This window comes from Bufo gargarizans, chromosome 10, assembly GCF_014858855.1.
Source record: "Bufo gargarizans isolate SCDJY-AF-19 chromosome 10, ASM1485885v1, whole genome shotgun sequence".
NCBI classification, from domain to species: Eukaryota; Metazoa; Chordata; class Amphibia; order Anura; family Bufonidae; genus Bufo; species Bufo gargarizans.
Window position 1 is genome coordinate 28409633 of NC_058089.1, and position 27922 is coordinate 28437554.

At 42.6% G+C, this 27922-nt stretch overlaps 1 protein-coding gene across 1 annotated transcript in view; it reads left to right on the top strand.

The window, feature by feature from the left end:
• Window positions 1–27922, top strand: part of LOC122920024 (mucin-2-like) — a 354839-nt gene that overhangs the window by 116188 nt on the left and 210729 nt on the right. The window contains exons 17-19 of the mRNA XM_044269233.1: window positions 2971–3023; window positions 16900–17000; window positions 24180–24331. Of these exons, the coding sequence (XP_044125168.1) occupies window positions 2971–3023; window positions 16900–17000; window positions 24180–24331 (306 nt within the window). The remainder of the gene's footprint in view (window positions 1–2970; window positions 3024–16899; window positions 17001–24179; window positions 24332–27922) is intronic.

The window sequence follows — 27922 nt, forward strand, 5'->3', positions numbered from 1 at the left end:
GAACTGGAAGCTTAAAGTGGTCCTCGAAAAAAATTCAAATTAAACCCCATATTATAGGAGGGTCCAAAATGACAGAAAGGGCAACGCAACTAGGCAGAGACAACACAAATAGGCAGAGACAACGGAAGTGGTCGGGACCATCAATATCATAGTGCAGCACAAACTGTGAACCCAGCACAAAATACACCCCCCCCCCCCACTGCAGTATTCAGATGTATCGCTATCCTGAGGACATCAATATAGCTCAATTCAGAAGGGCAACTGCAGCCACCTGCCAGGCGCATAAGTACCTGATGCTCAGCTTTAAAGAAGTTATCCAACTCCTAAAATGACCCCTCTAATGCCTGGGACCCTCATATTTATCCCGCTCCCCGGCAACCGCGTGGCTTTTGATCGCTGCATCGCACCATTGCGGGCAACACTAGGGAGGCTCGCCCCCATCGTGGCCTACTATGATGAGATGCAGTGGCGACCATGCGGGGATCAGAAGTGCTGGGGAGCGGGGTAAATATAAACTATATGAGGGACCCAGGGCATTAGGAGAGGTCTTTATAGGGGTTGGATAACTTCTTTAATAACTACTGAGAGCATCAGATTGTTAGGTATCTAGCTGGCAACCATGAGATGAGCTCAGGCGGCCCCCATGGCACCTGCCACCGGGAGATATGGCCAGTCTGCCCCTGCATAGCTCCCCTTAATAAATAAGTCATGACACTGTGAAGGATACATTTTTTGACAGATCCAAACTAATACTGACAGACCCCAATGACTTTTATAGAATCTGTTTGATTTCTTCTAAAGTTCTGGTTTGATGGCCACTGACAGCTTGAAGGAAACCCTGATGGAACCTCCAAACAGTGGTGTGATATACATTAGTTTAGCTATTTAAAGTGATCTCTCAAGTTACAATGGTCTTAGATTGTAATATTTTCAGCATATAATGGTCTTTAAGGGCCACTTTAACCTGAAGCCACGTTTAACATACAATGCCCCACTCACTGCCAATCTGTGGCACATGTGAATGACTGAAAGATCCAGCCAATCAACATGGACATTTTCACTGTATTACTGAGGTGGTTACCTGTCTAGTAGTGCCCGTCAGTAGAGCACATTCTACATGTTCTGTGCTGTTTTTTACCTGTGCCAGGATGAACTGCTCCCTTGGCAATAAATTTGGGTGGCTCCATGTTATTTTCAGGTATATTGCTTTGCACTGGGTGGATCTCCATCACTCCCCAGCGGCATCTTCTTCTCCCAGCTGTGCTGAAATCAACATCCTGTTGAGGGGGGAACGTGGAGCACATGATTGTTGCAGTCAATTACTAGCTGCAGGGGTTACCTGCTCCCCTTTTGAAACAGGTGTGACACAAGGGGAGTAGATCACTGCTGTGGCCAGCAAGTGGTTTCTGAGGTCACATACCCCCCATCAACAGGATACCGATTCAGCACAGTAATGGTACTTTCATACTAGCGTTTTTGTTTTCTGGTATTGAGTTCCATCCTAGGGGCTCAATACCAGAAAAAAACTGATCAGTTTTATCCTAATGCATTCTGAATGGATAGCATTCTGTTCAGGATGCATCAGTTCAGTCCATCTTACATTTTTTTGAAGGGGAAAATACCGCAACATGCTGCAGTATTCTCTCCAGACAAAAATAGCCGGATGCTGGATCTGGCATTAATTTACATTGAAGTGTATTAGTGCTAGATCCGGCATTAAGTGTTCCAGCAAAACTGCGCATGCAGATTAATACCAGATCCGTTTTTCCTGATGACACTGGAGAGACGGATCCGGTATTTCAATGCATTTTTCAGACGGATTTGCATCTGGATCCGTCTGACAAATGCCATCAGTTTGCATCCGGATTGCCAGATCTGGCAGACGGTTCCGGAGACGGAACTGCCTGCCGGAATCCTCTGCCGCAAGAGTGAAAGTACCCTGAGGAGAAGCACCAGCCGTGGAGCAATGCAGACTGAATCCAGAGGCGGGGACCCGGTAACAGACAGCCACCATGGGTTGTCTGTTAAAGTCTTGGATAACCCCTTTAAAGAAGTTTTTGTCCTCATCGTAGACAGTGATTTACAGTTTTACAGCTCCTTTTGAGTTTTATATGTAAGGTTCTGCTTTATTGGTATCAGTTAGTGTATCTGCTTAATTCTGTTTTATCTTCATTTTGTAGACTTTTGGGTTGAAATTTTGGGGGCTTCTGAACTAATTACTAGTTTTCAATAGAATTATGTCCTAAGTAGATTCAACTTATAGTGGTTATCCCAGGCCACTGTATAAATATCAGTTTGACAATGTCAAACCTACAGATGTATCACTCATCATCTTGACCTGTGTGCAGGCTACTCTGTTAACATGGAACTTAGTTAATACTATAATGTTAATGTAGTACGTTCTATACACTTGCAGAAGGTATGGAAATCAGCAGAGTGCTAGCCATTTGCCGATATCCCACGCGGTGGTGAAGACCACTTGCTGGCTCGTGGGCTAGATGAGAGAGCTTATTAGGGTTGTGTCACCAGGCACACACTAGAGCGCCTGCATGCTTGACCAGTGCCTCCACAGAACGAGGGTGAAGTGAGAAGGTTCAGGGATAGAGTTGTGAGGATTTAGGTATCCTTCCAATTCAGCTTGTAGGCCATGGGGTTTTAGAAATGTTACCCAGCACCAAAAGAGGGTCTCATTTTAATTAACTATAGAGCCTTGTGGCTAAGCTGATAAATTTGAGTCTGTAAAAGACCTGGTTGACTACAGCTCTGGAGCTTAAATCTTCAGTCTATATCCTTCTGTTTTCTCTTTTATGTATGGTTTTGGTTGCTCTTTCATGGCTAAAAAAGTGCAGCATACAGCATATTGCCATGACACCAGCGTAAACAGAGCTTATAAGCAAAAATTTTCTTAACATTTTGTGTTTATTTACTGGGAAAATGTGTAAGCAATTATTGATGCTGCTTCATTTACAGTGTCTGCCGCAATGGGAAGCTATACTGTGACTACAGCCACCTGCAAAAAACAAGTAAGAACAATAATCAATAACATACAATTGGTGTACTACATGCAAAAGTATGTCGCTATCTGATTACCTGAACTATATATTTTTATTAAACGTCTCCTTTCAAAGCGATAGACAATACTTTGGAATTGAACCCCCAACCACCCCCAACAGCCCCCATTTTTCTGGGAAGGCTTCCTATTAAATTTTAAAACATTGTTACCTGTGCATTCAGTCTTAATGCCCCTTTACACTGGCCATGCATTGGGCAGATAATTGCTAACAAGCGCCTGCAGGAATGCTCGTTAGCGATGATCTGTTGGTGTAAAGGTGCTGAAGATTACCTGATAAATGAGCGAAATGCTCGTTAATCGGGAAATAATCAGCCCTACTCCTGCTGAGTAGGACCAGATCACTAAGCTGATTTCCCATGTTCAGCTGTTGTAATCACATAGAACAGCAGTGAAAATATATTAACCTTTCTTAGCAGTAAATTAACTCTTTACCGGTATTCCACTGGGTCACTGCATTCCCCCCTATTTTAACACAAACCGACCCTGGTGTCTTGCCACGTAGATCTTCTGCAACCTTCAAAACAAACAGTGACATATGCACAGAACACAGATTTGGTTCTTTTTCTTCTTTCTTCTTCCTGTAAGAAGTTAAGTTAAAGGTGTTGTCTCACTTTAGCAAGTGGTGTTTATCATGTTGAGAAGGTTAGTACAAGCGACTTACTAACATATTGTTATTATCAATATTGCTTCATTTGCTGGCTGGTTTCATATTTCCATCACATTATACACTGCTCGTCTCCAAGGTTACGAGTACCCTGCAATCCATCAGCAGTGGCCGTGCTTGCACACTGTAGGAAAAAGTGCTGGCCTCTCTGGTGGCCATGATCGAAGGAATGCACATAGGATGGTGTTTTTTTCTACACTGTGCAAGCACAGCCACCACTAATAGATTGCAGGGTAGCTGTAACCATGGAAATGAGCAGTGTATAATGTGATGGAAAAATGAATTGAGCCAGCAAAGGAAGCAATATGGACAAACACAGTAAGTAGGTTTTATTAACTTTCTCTACATGATAAATGCCACTTCCTGAAGAGACACAACCCCTTTAAGGGATATGTAAATTCACAGTGCAAATAAATCAGGCATATGCATTTACTCATAACAGGAGGGATCTGGGCTAATGGCATCAGAAAAAATTGTAACAAAGGGCAAAGTCCATACACAGTATAAAAATAAATAGTCCATGACTAGTCCATAAAGTTAAGAAGCAAAAGTTAAGACATAATGGGTTTAACAGCATAAGTCCAATCCCTGGTTATGGGGACTTGAACATTGCAAAACACTTCAACATTTGTGGGTTGGAGTCCCTTAATAGGAGAATCCTTAGGGCAGGCTGCTTGGGCCAACAAGATACAATTTAAAAAGAACCTTAGGCTTTTTCCCTACCCCTACTCCCTTGTTAACTGTTTAGGCCTGGGATTCAATTGCAGTTATACAAGAGCAAATTTTTAAAAAATTAGATTCGCCAGTTCGCTGATAAAAAATAATAATAATTTGGTTCAATCTGAATAAATTTGCGGCGAATAACGTAAAAAAAACTGCTATTTCCTGGCTGCACAGAGCCTTTATAGTGGTTTGCAGTAACAGGCATAGGGAGTCTGCTTTGGCAGTAAAATAATACTGTGAGTCCGTATGACATGCAGATGACAGGTGTCGCACATAGAATCACTGCACACTTCACTTATTTCGGCAGTCACAAGGCCAAATCTGACCACATAACTTAAGTATGAACTCAGCCTTACAGGTCGATGTTAACGCCAAGAAGAAGCAAACTCCTTTTACGCCGTCGTCAGCTGATTCCACATAGATGTCTACAGAACCTGTTCTATTAAACGCTTATACAAGTAGAGCTCCCTGACAGAGAGGAGAGGGTGTCAGCAGTAAGTGTGTGTGGACGTTACTGAATATTTTGCCCTTCCTCTGATCCATCAGAACAACAACCCACAAAAAACGGATCCTGTTTGTGGAGCATCCGCCTTCACTCGGTCAGCATTTAGGCAGTAATCCATCAGTATTGCTAATGCCAAAAAAACAGGAGTGGATCCAAAACAAAGATGACACGTGAACGGAATATTCTTCTGTGTTTTGTACCCACTCCTGCTTTTGGCTACCAAATCACAAGCCAATTCTGATGGGACCATACAGGCCTCACAGCTGCTACACAGACAGGATCCATTGTGCATCTCATTTTACCTTCCTCCCGACAGATCAGAGGAAGGGTCAAATAAATGATAATGTCAGCCAAGCCAAAAAGGCTAAATAGTGGCCCAGCAATGAACTAGGATAAGTGGGAAAAGCTTGGCAAGTCCACAGAGTGGCCCTATGACATTGTGGTGAGGTGAAAGCAGCATGAGGAGACCACAGGGTGGCCCAAGGACAGAGTTCGTAGGTGACAGCAGCACCAGGAGGCTGCAGAGTGGCACAATGACAGAGTGTGGAGGTGGTGGCAACATGAGAAGACAACAGAGTGGCTAGATGATCTAGTGTGGTGGTGGCGGCAGCATCTGAAGGCCACAGAGTGGCACAATTACAGAGTGTGTAGGTGGCGGCAGCATGAGAAGACAACAGAGTGGAAAGGCAACATAGTGCTGAGGCAAAAGCAGCATGAGGAGACCACAGAGTGGCCCAATTACAAAGTCTGTAGGTAGTGGCAGCATCTGGAGGCTACAGAGTGGCACAATGACAGAGTGTGGAGGTGGCAGCAGCATGAGAAGACCACAGAGTGGCAAGGTGACATAGTGGTGAGGTGAAAGCAACATGAGGAGACCACAGAGAGGGCCAATCACAGAGTCTGTAGGTGGCAGCATCAGGAGGCCACAGAGTGGCTAGGTGACATAGTGTGGAGGTAGCGGCAGCATCAGGAGGCCACAGAGTGGCACAATTACAGAGTGTGGAGGTGGAGACAGCATCAGTAGGCCGCAGAGTGGCACAATGACAGAGTGTGGAGGAGGCGGCAGCATCAGGAGGTCACAGAGTGTCATGGTGACACAGAGTGGAGGTAGTAGCAGCATGAGGAGACCAGTGATGGCCAGTATGCCGTGTTCGCTCGCGAACATATGCGGGCTGCCATCTGAACTCACAAGTCCGGAAAGGCACAGGTAAGCCCCTGCCTGTGCCGTGAGCCGGTCTGAAATCAAATGCGGTCACCGGGAGCAGGTAGTTCCGAGAACAGCCCAATGCTCCCAGTGACTGCATTTGATTCAGACCGGCTCGCGGCGCAGGGACAGGTAAGGGCTTACCTGTGCATCGCCGGGCGGGTGAGTCAAAATGGCAGCCGGCATGTGTTCGCAGGCGAACGCGGCAAACTGGCCATCACTGGAGGAGACCACAGAGTGGCAAGGTGACATAGTGTGTAGGTGGGTGGCAATACCAGTACCTGCTGAAGACAGTGGGTGTAAGAAGGAGCACTTGGCATCAGATGTGTGGAATCAGGCAGGTGGCAGCATCAGAATAGTAGCTGCGGCAGGTAGCCAGAAGAAACCCGTCTCTTTTGTCAAGGTGTTGGTGTGGCACCATGGATGATCTAGTCTGCTGCATCAAGAATTGGTGGGTCGAAATCCTGGCTGATCCATGCCTGATTCATCTTGACAAAGGTCAGTCTCTCCACATTTTGGGTGTACAGGCGAGTTCTTCTTGGGGTAACTATGGTCCTCGCCGCACTAAACACCCGCTCTGATGCCACACTACTGGCTGGGCAGGACAGCTTTTTCAGGGCAAACTCGGCCAGTTGCAGCCACAAATCCAGTTTGGCTGCCCTGTGTAGCAAAACCAAGTGAGCATGCAGTGGGCCATTTGCGCAAGTGACTCGGACGGACCCCCAGCCTCCATCTCCACTGCATACTGCCACAATGTGTTTGGGTCATTTGCCTCGTCTTCCTCATCTTACTCTTGCTCATCCTGCTTCTCCTCTCCTGTCACCTGTGTAGCAAAACCACCCATTTTGCTAGCTTGTGCTCCAATGTCCTCTTCCTCCTCCAGTCCAGCCCCCATAGGGTTCATGTGGCCGTAAGATGTAGGCACCACGTCTCCAGTCCCCTGACCAGCCATATTTTCCAGCATCTGTTCAAGGACATGAAGCAGTGGAATTACATCATTCATCCCATAGTCCTGGTAACTGACACATACCATAACCTCCTCAAAGGGCCTGAACAAATGGCAGGTGTCACGAATAAGCTGCCACTGGCTGACATCGAAGTTAGACAGGGGAGTTCTCCTGTCCGCTTGGATCATCAGGAAATCGTTGATGGCCTTTCTCTGTTCGTACAGTCTGTCCAACATATGGAGGGCGGAATTCCAACGGGCATATCAGCATATGTTGGGGGATGCCGTTCTGCCGCTGCAGCTCAATGAGAGTGTGCTTTGCGGTGTACGAGTGGCTGAATTGCATGCAAAGTTCTCTGTCCATTTTTAGGATGTCTTGCAGATGGGTGGAAGACTTCAGGAACCGCTTGACAACCAGATTAAACACGTGTGCCATGCAAGGCGCATGGTTCAGCCCTCCCTGACGCAGCGCCGACACAATGTTCTTCCTGTTGTCAGTCACCATGGTTCCGATTTTCAGTTCTCGCGGAGAAAGCAAGGATTTGATTTCTTGCTGAAGGACATGGAGCAGTTCCTCACCTGTGTGACTCTGTTCACCCAGGCAAATGAGGTGCAGAACAGAGAGACACCGCCATGCCCTGCACATGTGGTATGCTGGCGGGGCACTGCACATTGCCCCTGCAGTGGAGGCTGAGGACACGGTGGAGGATGAGGAGGCAGAGGCAGACATTGTCGCTGGACCACCTGCGTGGCAATGTGGAGGCGGAAGAGTCGTAACCTGGCCAAGTTGCTGGTGTGGCCATGCAGGAACCACATTCACCCAGTGGGCCATAAAGGACATGTATTGTCCCTGACCGTAGTTACAGCTCCACACATCGGCGCTGCCGTGCACTTTGGCAGACACTGACAGGCTCAAGGACTGGCCCACATTTTGTTCTACATGTGTGTGCAGGGCTGGTATTGTCTTTTTGGCAAAGAAATGACGGCTTGGGACTCTCCACCATAGCTCGGCACAAGCCATCAGTTCTCGGAAAGGTGCAGAGTCCACCACTTGGAAAGGGAGGGACTACAGCACCAGCAACTTGGACAGGAGCACATTCAGCTTCTGCGCTGTTGGATGAGTGCACGCATACTGTTGTCTCTTGGCAATCGCTTTGTTGATCAATTGCTGATGGAATGACTGATGAGGAGTAGGAGAAGGAGGAGCAGGAGCATCAGGACCGGCAGATGATGGGAAGGACAGACAGCTCTCTTCGGCTGAGGTGGTGGAGCCTTGACTGCCAGAAACTGGGTGCGTGCCAGTGGGTGATGCAGCAATTGCTGCGGCAAGCTGGGCCACCACATCATGAGCCACGGTTGTACCAGGCCACAACATTGGCACCCTGGCCACGCTTCACCTTCTGCCCATAGATTCTACATACGGCCATGTTCACCTCCTCCGGCGGCTTTAAAAAAAATTGCCACACCGCCGAGTAGGTGATTTTACCCTTAACACTATGCACTGACTGACTGGTACCGCCGCTGCCTCCTTGAGCCCCTGCAACACTACTTCCCGGGCAGGCAGTCTACCTCGGGCGCTTTTGGCTCCCGACCTCCCACTGCTGCCACCCTGCTGACTCCCAGCCACGCTAGCGACTTGCTGGCTCCGCCGCTGGCTCACAGGCAAGCTGACACCCTCTTCTCCCGATGATGATGAAGCTGTCTCTAGGTCAGGAGCCTGACCGCTCTTAACACCAGCTCCCACACCACTCTCCTCATCACTACTTGCCCGCCTAGCATAGGAAGCGACGGATGTCTCCGGCACATCTTGGCTGGCCAGTAGCTGCTGACTGTCCTCTAGTACCTCTTACAGCATATTATACTTCTCGCGTCGAGGGAACAGAAAAAGGACAGAGGCAGGTTGAGGTCAGGTGAGGGCATAGAGCCTGCTCCTGGGCCATGCCAACTAAGGGTTCTGTCTGACAAACCCACAGACTCTTGGCTGGGTGTGTCTGATTTAAGTTGCAACAAAGTCGCAGATCAAGTCAACTATTCAAGAACCACTAGGTTGTTGGCCACGGCAAGACCGCTAGCTGACACTGGCAGCTCACGCCTCTCACTGCGACTCCTGCTGCCACCTCCCCTTACTCTTCTGCGACCTCTGTCTGCGCCAGAAACATTTAGGCCTCTGCCACTTCCCTGTGCAGGGCATGGCATTTCTCTGCCTGACAAATTGCTAGATCAAATAACCAAATGTTAGATATATTTTTTACTTTGCCACTAATACACAGCAAACAGGGCTTTAGAATATATCACTGCACTGCTAATCAGCAAAGAATCCCTCATTTTTTTCTATTTTTTCACAAAAGGCTTTTCAACAGATAAGTGCAACCATGAAAGGTTAATATATTTGTATTTCGCCAGTAATACATGGCAAACTGGGCTGTAAAATATCTCACTGCACCGCTGAACGGCAATTAGGCCCAAATCTTTTTCTATTTTTACACAAAAGGCTCTTTCACAAATAACTGCAACCATTAACAGCAAATATATTTGTATTTAACCAGTAATACACGGCAAACTGGGCTGTAAAATATCTCACTGCACTGCTAAACGGCAATTACACTACGTGCAGAATTATTAAGCAAATGAGTATTTTGACCACATCATCCTCTTTATGCATGTTGTCTTACTCCAAGCTGTATAGGCTCAAAAGCCTACTACCAATTAAGCATATTAGGTGATGTGCATCTCTGTAATGAGAAGGAGTGTGGTCTAATGACATCAACACCCTATATCAGGTGTGCATAATTATTAGGCAACTTCCTTTCCTTTGGCAAAATGGGTCAAAAGAAGGACTTGACAGGCTCAGAAAAGTCAAAAATAGTGAGATATCTTGCAGAGGGATGCAGCACTCTTAAAATTGCAAAGCTTCTGAAGCGTGATCATCGAACAATCAAGCGTTTCATTCAAAATAGTCAACAGGGTTGCAAGAAGCGTGTGGAAAAACCAAGGCGCAAAATAACTGCCCATGAACTGAGAAAAGTCAAGCGTGCAGCTGCCAAGATGCCACTTGCCACCAGTTTGGCCATATTTCATAGCTGCAACATCACTGGAGTGCCCAAAAGCACAAGGTGTGCAATACTCAGAGACATGGCCAAGGTAAGAAAGGCTGAAAGACGACCACCACTGAACAAGACACACAAGCTGAAACGTCAAGACTGGGCCAAGAAATATCTCAAGACTGGTTTTTCTAAGGTTTTATGGACTGATGAAATGAGAGTGAGTCTTGATGGGCCAGATGGCTGGATTGGTAAAGGGCAGAGAGCTCCAGTCCGACTCAGACGACAGCAAGGTGGAGGTGGAGTACTGGTTTGGGCTGGTATCATCAAAGAGGAGCTTGTGGGGCCTTTTTGGGTTGAGGATGGAGTCAAGCTCAACTCCCAGTCCTACTGCCAGTTTCTGGAAGACACCTTCTTTAAGCAGTGGTACAAGAAGAAGTCTGCAAGGTAAGAAAAACATGATTTTCATGCAGGACAATGCTCCATCACACGCGTCCAAGTACTCCACAACGTGGCTGGCAAGAAAGGGTATAAAAGAAGAAAATCTAATGACATGGCCTCCTTGTTCACCTGATCTGAACCCCATTGAGAACCTGTGGTCCATCATCAAATGTGAGATTTACAAGGAGGGAAAACAGTACACCTCTCTGAACAGTGTCTGGGAGGCTGTGGTTGCTGCTGCACGCAATGTTGATGGTGAACAGATCAAAACACTGACAGAATCCATGGATGGCAGGCTTTTGAGTGTCCTTGCAAAGAAAGGTGGCTATATTGGTCACTGATTTGTTTTTGTTTTGTTTTTGAATGTCAGAAATGTATATTTGTGAATGTTCAGATGTTATATTGGTTTCACTGGTAAAAATAAATAATTGAAATGGGTATATATTTGTTTTTTGTTAAGTTGCCTAATAATTATGCACAGTAATAGTCACCTGCACACACAGATATCTCCCTAAAATAGCTAAAACTAAAAACAAACTAAAAACTACTTCCAAAAATATTCAGCTTTGATATTAATGAGTTTTTTGGGTTCATTGAGAACATGGTTGTTGTTCAATAATAAAATTAATCCTCAAAAATACAACTTGCCTAATAATTCTGCACTCCCTGTAGATCCAATTTTTTTTTATTTTTACAAAAAAGGCTTTGCAACAGATACCGTATTTTTCGCCCTATAAGACGCACCGGCCCATAAGACGCACCTTGGTTTTTGGGGAGGAAAATAAGAAAAAAAATTTTTTTAACCAAAAAGGTGTGCTGTGTGTTTGGTGGGTTTGGAACTAATGGTGGTCTGTGGATGGCACTATTACTGGGGATCTGTGGATGACTGACACTGTTATGGGGGGGATCTGTGGATGACGGACACTGTTATGGGGGGGATCTGTGGATGACGGACACTGTCATGGGGGGGATCTGTGGATGACGGACACTGTTATGGGGGGGATCTGTGGATGACGGACACTGTTATGGGGGGGATCTGTGGATGACGGACACTGTTATGGGGGGGAACTGTGGATGACGGACACTGTTATGGGGGGGATCTGTGGATGACGGACACTGTTACGGGGGGATCTGTGGATGACGGACACTGTTACAGGGGGATCTGTGGATGACGGACACTGTTACAGGGGGATCTGTGGATGACGGACACTGTTACAGGGGGATCTGTGGATGACGGACACTGTTACAGGGGGATCTGTGGATGACGGACACTGTTACAGGGGGATCTGTGGCTGGCACTGTTACAGGGGGGGGATCTGTGGCTGGCACTGTTATGGGCTGGGGGGATCTGTGGGTGGCACTGTTATATATGTGCCATCCACAGACCCCCCCAGCCCATAACAGTGACATCCACAGACCCCCCCAGCCCATAACTGTGCCATCCACAGATCGCAGCGACCGCCCCCCCCCGGCGCCGCCGCCGCCAGTATACAAATATAAGATGTTATATTCATTTATTGGTTATTAAACATGCCCCCTCAGTCCTATTACTACCTTATATCCTAATCGCATCTGTAGAATTCATGCAGGCCAGGCGGGCGGCCGGCGCGTCCCTCAGTGACGTCACTTGCCTGCGCCGCCTGCTTCATTCATAAAGTAGGCGGCGCAGGCACATGACAAGACTTGCTGCTGCCCGCCCGGCCTGCATGAATTCTACAGATGCGATTAGGATATAAGGTAGTAATACGACTGAGGGGGCATGTTTAATAACCAATAAATGATTATGACATCTTATATTACTATACCGGAGCGGCGGGGCGGGGATACTACACTGACTGCACCGCCCCGCCGCTTTTGCCGGCCCCAGCTCCTCCTCCCAGTCCCTCCCCGAGTCCCCGCTCGCATCTACATCGCAGCTTGCGATGTAAAACGGCAAGCATTCGCCCCATAAGACGCAGGGGCATTTCTCCCCCGTTTGGGGGAAGAAAAAGTGCGTCTTATGGGGCGAAAAATACGGTAAGTGCAACGATGAAAACCGAATATATTTGTATTTCGCCAGTAATACATGGCAAACTGGGCTGTAAAATATCTCACTGCACCGCTGAACGGCAATTAGGCCCAAATCTTTTTCTATTTTTACACAAAAGGCTCTTTCACAAATAAGTGCAACCATTAACAGCAAATATATTTGTATTTAACCAGTAATACACGGCAAACTGGGCTGTAAAATATCTCACTGCACTGCTAAACGGCAATTAGATCCAATTTTTTATTTTTTTTTCACAAAAAAGGCTTTGCAACAGATAAGTGCAACGATGAAAACCGAATATATTTCTATTACCCAGGCTGTCACCTCCATGAATAAACCCTGTTCAACAGAAATGCTGTGGATTGAATCCTCCCTATCTTTTCCCTACACCTTGAATAATCTTTCCGTGCACTTGTAAATCGTGTTTTTTTTGTTGCACAATGACATTTTTTCCACCACTGTCCCTAACGCCTGCAGACACGTCTCTCCCTGCATTATGTACGCTGGTGAATGGCAGACTCTAATATGGCTGCCGTATTTATAGGGCTGTGACATCACAAGGCTGGCTGGCTGCTAATTGGCTGCATGCATGTCAGTATGGGTGATCCCACCTTTCCAGAGTTCCTTTCTTTATGTCCTAACACGTGCAGCAGCCATTTTAGGAAAAATGCATTTCATTACCATGAAGCGCGAGGAAATTCACATTCGGTGCAAAACGAATTTGTCCTGAAATGCATAACAAATTCCTATTACCTAGGCTGTCACCTCCAGACCTGGAGGTTCAGACCAGGGAAACATCATCATAACCCCAAAAGAAATCTGACTGTATGTCAATGGGATCCATTTAAAAATGCATCTGTCATAGCGTCCTTAGCTGTTCTGCTACTTCTATTATGAACATTATTCACTGAAATACAGTACAACTGCTTTAATTTTTGCCATAAGCAACACTCACCTTCTCACCTTGCTATGTGTATGTGTGCGGCTGCAGGGCTGTGTCTAATTATAACTTCTGTTATAATTGCTGGTCTGTCCAGCTAAAACTGTTGATACTATGGATTGGGTTTTACATAGTCAGGGAAATCATCTCTTTAGCTGGAGGAGAGTTGCCACAATTACATTCCTGATAACTGCACGTGACCATTAAAGGGGTTATCCGAGTTATTTTTTTGCTCTTTCTATGTTCCTACCTAAGCAAATGTAACAGCTTTCCAATTCAATCACTTTATCTCCTGTGGCTGGTTTCTCAGATTTCACTGAGGGTCACATGACCTGTGATGTCAGCTTCTCTCCCTGCTCTGATAAAGGTTGTTTACAAGCCTGTAAACGAGACGTCACTGTGCTGGCCACGCCCCCTTCACTGCCGTCTACTCTTTGCTAGGATTCTTAACCCCTTCAGCTGCACAGCTCTGCAGGCAGGGACAATTCTGGGCACTGGAGCTGTTATCTTAGAGAGAGCATTACACAAAAAGGTAGGGGGAAGATCCTGTGTGTATTAGCAGTGTCATTATACAGGTGGGACATGTAGTCCTACACATGCAACATGCTGCAGAGTCTTCCAGCACTCAGGGCAGCTCTTGTATCCACTCCCTTAGCAGTGTCATTATACAGCTGGGACTTGCAGTCCTACACATACAACATGCTGCAGAGTCTCCCAGCAGGCAGACATGTCACTCAGGGCAGCTCTTGTATTCACTCTCTTAACAGTGCAGGGGGAGGGGCAGAGATTGTTTTTACTGCGTGTAAACAAAGGCCCAGAAAAGAACCAGGGAAATGAGGAAAAATATATATGTTTTTTGCATAAAACTTGCTTAGCTCAGTTATATATCAGATTTTCAGTGCTATATTATTTTTTTTCATAACTCGGACAACCCATTTAAGGTGTGTGACTGTCTGGGGTAGTTTGAGACATCATCACTCTAGCACTGAAAACAGACTTTTGTGAAATGATGTAATGGAAGGGAAGTGGACAAGTGAGTAGGTTTTCTTTTGTTATTTTATAACAATCCCTGCTTTTATTTAAATGTTGGGGGTTTTGGGAAACTCCTTTGACCACTAATGTATATGTAATACAGTCCTGATCAAAAGTTTAAGACCACTTGAAAAATGGCAAAAAATCATATTTAGCATGTCTGGATCTTAACAGGGTTCCAAGTAGAGCTTCAACATGCAACAAGAAGAAATGAGAGTGAGACAAAAACATTTTTTGAGCATTCGATTTAATGAAAACAACAAATATACTGAAACAGGCTGTTTTTCAGCTGATCAAAAGTTTAGGACCACACCTCCAAAAAAAAACTAAACCCCCCCAAAACAGAAATCCAACTTCCAAACATGAACTCAGTAATGAGTAGCTCTGCCGTTATTGTTTATCACTTCCAAAATTTGTTTCGGCATGTTTGGATGCAAGCGTTTCCATGAAGTGAGTGGGAACATTTCTCCAAGTGGTGAAGACGGACGCACGAAGGCCATCTACTGTCTGGAACTGTTGTCCATTTTTGTAAACTTCCCTTGCCATCCACCCCCAAAGGTTCTCAATTGGATTTATATCAGGGGAACACGCAGGATGGGCCAAAAGAGTGATGTTATTCTCCTGAAAGAAGTCCCTTGTCCTGCGGGAATTGTGTACTGTAGCGTTGTCCTTTTGAAAAACACAGTCGTTACCACACAGACGAGGGCCCTCAGTCATGAGGAATGCTCTCTGCAACATCTGGACATAGCCAGCGGCCGTTTGATGCCACTGCACTTCCTGAAGCTCTATTGTTCCCCTGAAGGAAAAAGCACCCCAGACCATTATGGCGCCTCCTCCACTGTGGTGCGTAGAAAACATCTCAGGTGGGATCTGCTTGTCATGCCAGTAATGTTGGAAACCATCAGGACCATCAAGGTTACATATTTTCTCATCAGAGAATAAAACTTTCTTCTACCTTTGAATGTCCCATGTTTGGTGCTCTCTTGCAAAGTCCAAATGAGCAGTTCTGTGGCGTTCAAGGAGATGAGGTCTTTGAAGAGGTTTTTTGTTTTTGAAGCCCTTTAGTCTCAGATGCCGTCTGATGGTTATGGGGCTGCAGTCAGCACCAGTAAGGGCCTTAATTTGGGTCGAGGATCGTCCAGTGTCTTGACGGACAGTCAATTGGATCCTCCGGCTCAGTACTGATTACATTTTTGTTGGGTCTTCCACTTGACTTTTTTGTTCCATAACCCTCAGGTCATTTAAGAAATTCCAAATGACTGTCTTACTGCGTCCCACCTCAGCAGCGACGGTGCTCTGTGAGAGACCCTGCTTATGCAGTTCAACAACCCGACCACGTTCAAAAAGGGAGAGGTTTTTTGCCTTTGCCATCACGTGTGACTACCTGACAGAAAATGACAATGAATCCACATCTTTGCACAGATTTGGCCTTTTAAAGGCATGTGGTCCTAAAATTTGGATCAGCTGACAAACAGCCTGTTTCAGTTTAATCATTATTTTCAATTAATTGAATGCTCAAAAAATGTTTTGTCTCACTCTCATTACTTCTTGTTACATCTTGAAGCTCTACTTGGAACCTTGTTAAGATCCAAGAATGTAAAATATGAGTTTTTTGTCATTTTTCAAGTGGTCTTAAACATATCGTCAGGCTCATGATAACAAAGTCAGAATTTTCTTGAGCGTAGAGTATTTCAAACCCTTTGGTATATTACTAAAACTTACTGGGAAAAAGTGATTTTATTGAGACCTGCATATTGAACACATAAAACTATACATGTAACTGCATTTTAAAATGAACTTTCCACCTACCAATGGCTTTCCAAAAGCTTCCTATAAGAAAAACCCTATCTACACTCCTGTATGGGGATTGGAATTCATAAGATTAAATTTTTTTAAAATCTAAATAGGTACAAAGCTCTGTCACCAAAAACAAGCCCTGAACCCTATACAAGTATATTATGGTGTTACTTAACATAATTTTAGACCATTTTAGATAATAATCTGAAAAAACCCAGGTACACTTTAAAAATAAACTTCTGATGTATTCTGTAATATGTTATAAAGGGAGTATTACTTTATAGCGAAAAAACAGGGTCATGACACCACTCTAGGCTGGGTGCTGACATTTTAATGAACTTGATGAGAAAGTAAGCAGGGCCAGGTACAGTAAGTAAGAATTTCTTGTATGAGAATTTCTAGTAAGAGAGATGAAAATGAAAAAAAGGTTTGTGACTTAACATTAAGGATTATGACAATAATTTATAAAATCAAATATTCTCATGTATTCCTATTACATTTTAGATTGTACACAACCCATGGTCTACTTTAATTGTTCTCGGGAACCCTTGGACGCTACAGGAATCGAGTGTTTACAGAGCTGTCATAATTTAAATGTAGACTGTGTGAGTATATATTAAATATAAAATGTCATTTAAATATAATGTTGTGTAAGAAACATACATATATCTCCAGATGGTAACTATAAAGGGTTCCAGCATTACTTGGAAGTAGAGAGAAAGTGAAAAATAGAGGGAGTTTAGAATTGAATTGGGTTCTACTGAATCAGGTATCTAAGTTGAATAGAATTTCCAGAAATTCGCTCATCGCTGTATCTTGTTGTGTAGGGGCCTGGGAGCTTGAAGTTATGACACTCTGGGGCAGATCTACTTTTCAAAATTGTTTATTGTTTTAGACACTTTTAGACAACCTTTCTACCTCATCCAAAAAGGGGATGTGGCTTCACAGAAAAGGGGCATGGCCTTGAATGTGACACAATGCACTTAAAATGACCAAAGACTTGGCACATTTTTCATAGTCAACTAAGCCAAAAAACTGTTGATGTAAAGTCAAACTAGATGGTCTAAATATGCAACACATTTATCATCCAGCACAAGCCCCTGTGATAAATTTGGCACAGATCCATTTAAAGTTGACAATCTTTTGGATCATATCAGTAAATCTTCCCCATCTACTTTATATGTGCAACATCAGTTCTCAGTAGCTGCCTTCTACAATTTTACACAATGGTCAATTGTTTTTAATCCTATGTTGGCATACATTGTGCCAAGTTTATCAAACATCATACATTATTTCATTCGGTGCATCTTTAACCACTTGTTTTCCACCGTATGACTTTATAGGTCGGAGTGCTAAACCGTTAACTGTAACCCACTGTATAAAAACGACAGGTTACATTATGATCTGTTGGCTCCCATTGCCACTGCAGATTGATGTCACCGCACTGTAATTAGACAGTTGAAATCACAGTAATGACCCCGGTGACCAGCCAATATGAAAAGCAGGGCATGCTTAGCTAAGATCCATGATGTGAATGCAACCCCTGCGTATTTTAAAATTAGCTGTGATCCTGCTGTCTGTGAATTAACCCTGTCCGGCCCTGACTGTGGCAGGAAGATGCTAATTCACTTTTTTCCTAAAAGAACTAAAAAAATAAATAAAAATAAAAAAGTCAAATATATTTTTTTAAGTTATACCTAGAGTTATTTGTTTTAGCAGTAGTATAGCAGACTACGTTAATATAAAAAGCATTTTTTTTATTTACAAAGCAATAAAAAAAGCCAAAAGCTTAAAATTTCCAAATTTCTCCAAGATTAATTCCTTAGGAGGGAGCAACAATAAATAAAAATAGTTACTTTGAAGGCGCTTCTAATGTTTTGGCACTGTACACCATCTGTACACAAGTAGCATCAATTTTCACAGTACTAACATACAGTAATGGTTTCAGAAATTTTTTGTAAATATTTTTTTTCATAATTTTCAGTTTTCCTTAATTTTTTTTTTAATATTATATTATAGCACAAAAGAAAAGTCTTAAGCTACTTTCACACTAGCTTTTCTATTTTCCGGTATTGAGAACCGTCATGGGGTCTCAATACCGGGAAAGAAAATGCTTCCGTTTTGTCCCCATTCATTGTCAATGGGGACAAAACGTAACTGAACAGAATGGAATGCTTCAAAATTTATTCCGTTCTGTTCTCAAACCAGAGAACAAACTGCAGCATGCTGCGGTTTCCTTTCCGTCCTGGGATGCAGAGCAAAACGGATCCACAATGCAAGTCAATGGGGATGGATCCGTTTTCTCTGACACAATAGTGGATTTCCTGACAGATTCGTCTTGGCTCTGTTAAAGATAATACAACCGGATCCGTTCATAACGGATGCAGATGGTTGTATTATTAGTAACAGATCCAGCAATAACACTAGTGTGAAAGTATCCTAATGTGTCCTGCAAAAAATAATATTAAATACATGTAGGTTCAGAAATTAAATCGTTATTTGCAGCTAGATAGTCCCATTGCTACAATTGAAACATTGGCCTGGTAAGAAAGGTGTAAACACTTGAGAATGGTGTAAACACTGAGAATGAAAGGGTTAAAGGAGTTTTCAGGCATTTAGCTACTGATGACCTATCCTCCCTTGGTAAGCACAGAGAAGGCTGTGGAGCTCACAGGAACTCAGATGCCTTCTCAAATAGCTGATTGGGGGGTGTAAGACCGCTATTGATCAAATACTGATGACCTGTCCTGAGGTTAGCTCATCAGTTTCAAAATCACAGAAAACCTCTTTAAGGGCTCATGCATGAATGTGTGCAAATTACGACTTTTTCTAAAAGTCCCAGTGAATGAAACTCATTAACATAGCTAATCATAACTACTTTCACAACTGGCACACGACTGGAGTGAGTGGTGTAAAAATGAACACAAAAAGTCACAAAGCCCTATTTTGTAACTTTTTGAAAACAAAATTCTGGAGTGCAGGGCTTGATAAATTCCCCACAAATGTTGGCAATGTTATCCATGAGAGTTAATTCATTTTTTATGAAGCTGACCACAGCATTTCAATGCTCTAAAACACAACGTCAACAAGACTCCATAAGCATGGAACTATGTGCTAAGGGCTCTTTCACACTTGCGTTGTCCGGATCCGGCGTGTACTCCATTTGCCGGAATTACACGCCGGATCTGGAAAAACGCAAGTGAACTGAAAGCATTTGAAGACGGATCCGTCTTCAAAATGCTTTCAGTGTTACTATGGCAGCCAGGACGCTATTAAAGTCCTGGTTGCCATAGTAGTAGTGGGGAGCGGGGGGGCGGTATACTTACCGTCCGTGCGGCTCCCGGGGCGCTCCAGAATGACGTCAGAGCGCCCCATGCGCATGGATGACGTGCCATGTGATCACGTCATCCATGCGCGTTGGGCGCCCTGACGTCACTCTGGAGCGCCCCGGGAGCCGCACGGACGGTAAGTATACTGCTCCCCCCTACACTTTACCATGGCTGCCAGGACTTTAGCGTCCCGGCAGCCATGGTAACCATTCAGAAAAAGCTAAACGTCGGATCCGGCAATGCACCGAAACGACGTTTAGCTTAAGGCCGGATCCGGATTAATGCCTTTCAATGGGCATTAATTCCGGATCCGGCCTTGCGGCAAGTGTTCAGGATTTTTGGCCGGAGCAAAAAGCGCAGCATGCTGCGGTATTTTCTCCTGCCAAAAAACGTTCCGGTCCTGAACTGAAGACACCCTGATGCATCCTGAATGGATTTCTCTCCATTCAGAATGCATTAGGATAAAACTGATCAGGATTCTTCCGGCATAGAGCCCCGACGACGGAACTCTATGCCGGAAGAAAAGAACGCAGGTGTGAAAGAGCCCTTAGTCACACTTAGGGCCACTTACTGTACATGAGGCAATGTTCACCAATCAAACTTTTGTATGAACGTTTGTTCCCAATAAATGCCAGTGTATACATGTTCTGCAATCAAACGATATGCAATAAAACACATTTTAAAACTCAACATAAAAAATAAAACATTGGAGGCCATTCAAATGTGTCGTTGCACATTTACAACACAGCTCTACACCAATTTTGCCACAAGTGCAAAAGTGGGCAGGGTGTGGGCAAAAGGAGACAGGTCTCTGTCAGGTGCCCTAAAATAGGAGAAAATACAAAAAAAAAAAGAGGATTATTCAAAATATATTTTGGGTGGCTACCCAGAATATATAATGTAGCAAAAAAACAAAAAAAACAGGCTTGACGCTAGGAAGGTAAAAAGTGTTCTCCAGAGAAAGATGAGTTGGAATGGAAGGAATATAAATGGGTAGGCAACACAGACAGGCACCACTCCCTGAAAAGGGGAAATGATAAAATCAGTACCAATAGTGAACTATCACACGTGTGTTTATTGAGTAAAGGAATATCGATCAGAAGCTGGACCTCCTGCTGCCATCATTCCTATCATTCTAAAAGCGAATCCAGCCAGGGGGCTCTGTCTGAAGGTGTCTTGAGCTTTATCCTCCAGACATCCTCCCTAGTAAAGTGAGTTCTATTAATTGTATTATTGGTTCCATTATTAACACAATTGTAACAATTTATTGTTACCAGCATCATTCACTATTTTGTGCTTTCTACCCTCTCCTTTGGGCCACACCCTTGGCCCTGTATTTTCCACCCTACAGGAATGTGGTGCCCCTTCACCACCACCGATTTTATCCTTTTACACCAGACCGTTATCTGTCCATGATAGTTCACTATTGGTACTGCGTTCATCAATTCCTCTTTCCAGGGAGTGGTGTCTGTCTATGAGTCACCTTTTCATGGCATATTGGAGTGGACACAAGCTCCTTGAGCTCTGGACACAGGTGCCCTACAACTCATTTAACAACGCATATATATATATATATATATATATATATATATATATACAGATGTAGCAGGGGTAACACACACACTCTTAACTCAAATTTCTTAACTCATCGCGTTATCTTGAAACAAAAGTCATTGAAAAGCAATTGCTTAACACATTTAGTTGCATTTAGTTTAGATAACATATCTCATAAAGCATGTGTGTTAAACCTGCTAGATCCGTATATACAGTAGATATAAAAAGTCTACACACCCTTGTTAAAATGTCAGGTTTCTGTAATGTAAAAAAATTAGACAAAGATAAATCATTTCAGAACTTTTTCCACCTTTAATGTGACCTATAAACTGTAGCACTCAATTGAAAAACAAACTGAAATCTTTTAGGTAGAAAAAAATATAAAAATTAAATAATATGTTAAATAAATAATATGCACACCCTTAAACAAATACTTTGTTGAAGCACCTTTTGATTTTATTAGAGCACTCTTTTTGGGCATATTTTGACTTGGCAAGATTTGCCCACTCTTCTTGGCAAAAACACTCCAAATCTGTAAGATTGTGAGGGCATCTCCTGTGCACAGCCCTCTTCAGATCACCCCACAGATTTTCAATCGGATTCAGGTCTGGGCTCTGACTGGGCCATTCCAAAACTTTAATCTTCTTCTGGTGAAACCATTACTTTCTTGATTTTGATGTATGCTTTGGGTCGTTGTCATGCTGAAAGATGAAGTTCCTCTTCATGTTCAGCTTTCTAACAGAAGCCTGAAGGTTTTGTGCCGATATTGACTGGCATTTGGAACTGTTCATAATTCCCTCTAGCTTAACTAAGGCCTGACTTCCAGCTGAAGAAAAAACAGCCCCAAAGCATGATGCTGCCACCACCATGCTTCACTGCGGGTATGGTGTTCTTTTGCTGATGTGCAGTGTTGTTTTTTTGCCAAACATATCTTTTGGAATTTGGCCAAAAAGTTCAACCTTGGTTTTATCAGACCATAACACCTTTTCCCACATGCTTTTGGGAGACTTCAGATGTGTTTTTGCAAAATTTAGCCTGGCTTCGATGTTTTTCTTTGAAAGAAAAGGCTTTCGTCTTGCCACTTTACCCCATAGCCCAGACATATGAAGAATACGGGAGATTGTTGTCACATGTACCACACAGCCAGTACTTGCCAGATATTTCTGCAGCTCCTTTAATGTTGCTGTAGGCCCCTTGGTAGCCTCCCAGTCCAGTTTTCTTCTCGTCTTTTCATCAATTTTGGAGGGACGTTCAGTTCTTGGTAATGTCACTGTTGTACCATATGTTCTCCACTTGATGATGACTGTCTTCACTGCGTTCCATGGTATATCTAATGCCTTGGAAATTCTTTTGTACCCATCTCCTGACTGAAACCTTTTAGCAATGAGATCCCTCTGATGCTTTGCAAGCTCTCTGTGGACCATGGCTTTTGCTGTGGGATGCAACTAAGAATGTTTCAGGAAAGATCAACTAGAGCAGCTGAACTTTATTTGGTGTTTATCAGAGGCACTTTAAATGATGGAAGGTGTATGCTGACTCCTATTTAACACGATTTTGAATGTGATTGCTTAATTCTGAACACAGCTACATCCCCAGTTATAAGAGGGTGTGCACACTTATGCAACCACATTATTTTATGTTTTGTTTTTGTTTTCTTCCCTCCACCTAAAAGATTTAAGTTTGTTTTTCAATTGAGTGGTACAGTGTATAGGTCACATTAAAGGTGGAAAAAGTTCTGAAATGATTTACAGCACAGAAACCTGACATTTTTACAGGGGTGTGTAGACTTTTTATATTCACTATACCGAAGTTCCAGAGAATCACCATCTCGGATGATTATGTGCTCAGAGAAAGACTTCACTATTTTTACAGTATTCCAGGAAAATAGAAAGATTCAAGAAGGTCCAGAATCTGCAAGGCTGAGCATTGGCTTTAGTCAGTAAGGTATTTGCTGTTTAAGCCTAATGGAGACTTGCCAAAACACCCTTCACACTTCACACTTGGACATAGCCTGGACAGTTCATATATATATATATATATATATATATATATATATAAATCCAGAAAATATATATGAACTGTCCAGGCTATGTCCAAGTGTGAAGTGTGAAGGGTGTTTTGGCAAGTCTCCATTAGGCTTAAACAGCAAATACCTTACTGACTAAAGCCAATGCTCAGCCTTGCAGATTCTGGACCTTCTTGAATCTTTCTATTTTCCTGGAATACTGTAAAAATAGTGAAGTCTTTCTCTGAGCACATAATCATCCGAGATGGTGATTCTCTGGAACTTCGGTCTAGTCCTGTGAGATGTGCAGTACATTTCACAGCTCTCTCTTCCTCTACTGAAAAACAGACTAGAGCAGGCATGTCCAACCTGCGGCCCTCCAGCTGTTGCAAAACTACAACTTCCAGCATGCCCTAATAGCTGTAAGCTATCCAGGCATGCTGGGAGTTGTAGTTTTGCAACAGCTGGAGGGCCGCAGTTTGGACATGCCTGGACTAGAGGAAGACCTAGATAAATATCTAACATCCTGCAGGGATCAGAGCCAGGATAATTAACCCTGACAGATCTATACATAACTATGGTGAAACATTACAAAACATTAAATAAAATTAAGTAACAATAACAATTTGAAAGTACCCTACTCTGGGATACTGCATCAGCAGGACACATCCCGCTGTTCTAAGGCATGACAAACACATGACAAACCATGAAGTAGGATTTAAGCATGATAGATAAAAGTGCAAATGAGGAATGGGAGGTAGAGTAAATGATAAAGTAAAAAGTAGTTTATGGCGTAACCCTTTTAACAGTAACGCACTTAATAAACAGAGGTTTATATATGTATTGGGTTTATATTTGTAGTATAGCTCAATATTATTTGTTATTTTATCTCACAGTACAGCAATGAGTGTGTCTCCGGTTGTGTATGTCCTCGAAATACACTCGCTGATGGCAAAGGAGGATGCGTGCCTAGTAATCGATGTACCTGTTTTTATAATGACAAGATATATAATCATAATGAAAAAACCAAGATTGGCTGCAGGAACTGGTATGTAGCTTGTGATACATGGTCAGATATTCTGAAGATGATATTGAGATGAGAGAGAGTGAGAATAAGAGATACAGGGCAGTTTCTAGGAAATATGGGCCAACAGGGCGAACATCAAAAAAGTGCCCCCCACCGGCACATAGAAAGCCAGTGTACGAATTTCATAATTTCACCCAATATATTAGAATAATGTGACACACTGTTGGAGGGGACCACACACTAGATATGAGCTCCCCTTCAAAAACTGGGAAAAATACAAGCTTTAATGTTCTCCCAATGGTTGAAAAAGCTTTCTGACACGTATAATGCACCTCAAGAACTGAGAAAGCTGAGTGACAACCTATGACAAAAATGCTATTGTCACCTGTTGTCAGCTTCTATTCTAAGCTTCTGTCAGCAGTTCCTTTAGATTTGAAAGAGAGATCAGTAAAGCATGCAGCACATTAGGACCCATGATGGATGAAATTACATTCCACACTGCCAAACATACAGGAGAATACAACACCACATACTTACACCCAGTGATGTCTCCTCTGATGTAGATGTACTGTATTCTTTCCTCATCTTCTCCATTCATAGCAGAACACCTTAATGACTTATTTCAGTCATGTCTTGTCTCTGCATAGTTTGACACACAGACATCTTAATTTCCTACTTTTCAATCACCGCCACCTTCTGAACAACCCATCCTGCCACCCTTAATACTGTGCCCACTGTGCTCCCAATACTATACTGCAGAAACAGATAGTGTCTTAATAACTATTGACACATGGTGCTGTGAAAAATAAGTGTGCCCAACAAATCTTACAGTAATAGTTAGTGATGAGCGGCAGGGGTCATATTCGAATTTGCGATATTTCGCGAATATTTTGAAGAATATTCGTTAAATATATTCGCAAATTAGAATATACGTTATATTCTACGATTTTTTTTCTCAAAAAATCGGCAAGGTAATGATCGTGTAATATGCAAATTTCCGCAATGCAAATTTTAGCAATGCAAATTTTTATTGCAAATTTTTCAACTTACAACTATTAGACAAAGAAGATTATAGCACTATATTAGCTAAATTGCTCTATATTCCTTTTTTACCAAATATTCGCTATATTGCTATAACTTTGTTTTTTCGAATATTCGTAATATTCTAAAACAAGAATATATAGCAATATAGCGAATATTCAAAAAAAAAAGAATATAGAGCAATTTAGCTAATATAGTGCTATAATCTTTTTTTTATAGTTGTAATTTTTTTCCAATCTGAACTTCAGATGAGAAAAAAATTACAACTATTAATAAAAATGATTATAGCACTATATTAGCTAAATTGCTCTATATTCCTTTTTTTCCAAATATTCGCTATATTGCTATAACTTAGTTTTTTTGAATATTCGTAATATTCTAAAACAAGAATATATAGCACTATAGCGAATATTCGAAAAAAAAAACAAACAAACAAATATAGAGCAATTTAGCTAATATAGTGCTATAATAATTTTTTTTATAGTTGCTATTTTTATAATTTTCTTTGTCTAATAGTTGTAATTTTTTTCTCATCTCAAGTTCAGATTGGAGAAAAATTACAACTATTAGACAAAGAAGATTATAGCACTATATTAGCTACATTGCTTTATATTTGTTTTTTCGAATATTCGCTATATTGCTATATATTCTTGTTTTAGAATATTACGAATATTCGAAAAAACTAAGTTATAGCAATATAGCGAATATTTGGGAAAAAAATGAATATAGAGCAATTGAGCTAATATAGTGCTATAATCTTCTTTGTCTAATAGTTGTGAGTTGAAAAATTTGCAATAAAAATTAGCATTACTAAAATTTCGCATTACGAAAATTTGCATATTACACGATCATTACCTTGTCGATTTTTCGAGTAAAAAAATCGTAGAATATAACGAATATTCTAATTTGTGAATCTATTCGACGAATATTCTACAAAATATTCGTGAAATATTGCAAATTCGAATATGACCCCTGCCGCTCATCACTAATCAGCACTAGTAATAGTGCCACAAATATATTGTCCCACAAAATAATTATTCTAAGGTAATACTGTGCCAAGGTGTCTCCACAGTAACAGTGCTTCCAAAAGTCCCACCAATGGTACTAATCCTCTGGTACTAATGCTCTCAATGGTAATAATATCCCCCAATGTGCCTTAGAAGTGTCCCCTATAGTGTCCCCAGTAGAAATAATTCTCCTTATAATGTGTCCCGTTACAAGACCACCCCTTTACCCTCTTTTAATGTGTGCCAGTACAAAAATACCCCCTTGTAATGTGTGCTAGTACAAAAAAGGCTCATCTTATAATGCTTGCCAGTACAACCCCCCCTCCCCATAATGTGGGCCAGAACAAAACATATCCCCTTATTATGTGCCAGTAGAAAAAAAAAATATCCCCTTATGATGTGTACTAGTAGTAAACATGCCCCTTTTAAATCAGTGCTAGTACAAAAAAAAACTCCTTTAGGCTACTTTCACACTTGCGTTCGGGGCTCCGCTTGTGAGTTCCGTTTAAAGGCTCTCACAAGCGTCTCCGAACGGAGACGTTCGGGTGTCCGCCTGGCCGTGCGGAGGCAAACGGATCCGTCCAGACTTACAATGTAAGTCAATGGGGACGGATCCGTTTGAAGTTGACACAGTATGGCTCAATTTTCAAACGGATCTGTCCCCCATTGACTTTCAATGTAAAGTCAAAACAGATCCGTTTGCACTATCATGAACAAAAAAAAAATTTTTTTATTTTTTTGTTCATGGTAATGCAAACGGATCCGTTCTGAACGGAGCCACCGTCTGCATTAATATGAGCGTTCAGAACGGATCCGATCGAACGCTAGTGTGAAAGTAGCCTTAAAGTGTGCCAGTACAAAGATATCTCGCTATAAGTGTTCCAGTACTAAAGTACCCCATTGTAATGTATACTAGTTCAAAAAATGTTCCCTTATTATGTTGTACCAGTACAAAAAAATGCCCCCTTGTAATGTGTGCCATTCCAAAAATTCCTTTATTATGTGTGCCAGTATAAAATATATCCTTTTATAATGTCTGCTAGTACAAAAACTGACCCCTTATAATTAGTGTTGATCGTGAATATTCAAATTGTGAATTTTAATCGCGAATATCGCCACTTCGAGAATTCGCAAAGATGTAGAATGTAGTGCTTTATATTCGTATTCCCAAATATTCTAGATTTTTTTCATCTGAACCCATGATCCCTCCCTGCTTCTTACTTGTGGGCCAATGAGAAGGCTGTAATATCTTCGTCTGAGCTTAGCAACATTCCTAACAACCAATAGGAAAGTTGCCTACCCCTTTACTATATAAGAACCTCACCAGCAGCCAGCAGTTCTGAGAGAGACAGCAGTGTTATTGCTGTGTTCTGTGCTTTGCTGTGTCATTACATTAGATAGTTAGTTAGATCATATATAGTATACTTATAATATACTTTTATAATGAGTCAAAAACACACAGATCTATATAGTGATCACCTGGAAGTCAGGGGCCTAGGGCCTAGGGCCTTACTAGGACCCTTTTTTATATAGGGTAAGGTTTCAGACGGGGTCGCTCTTATCA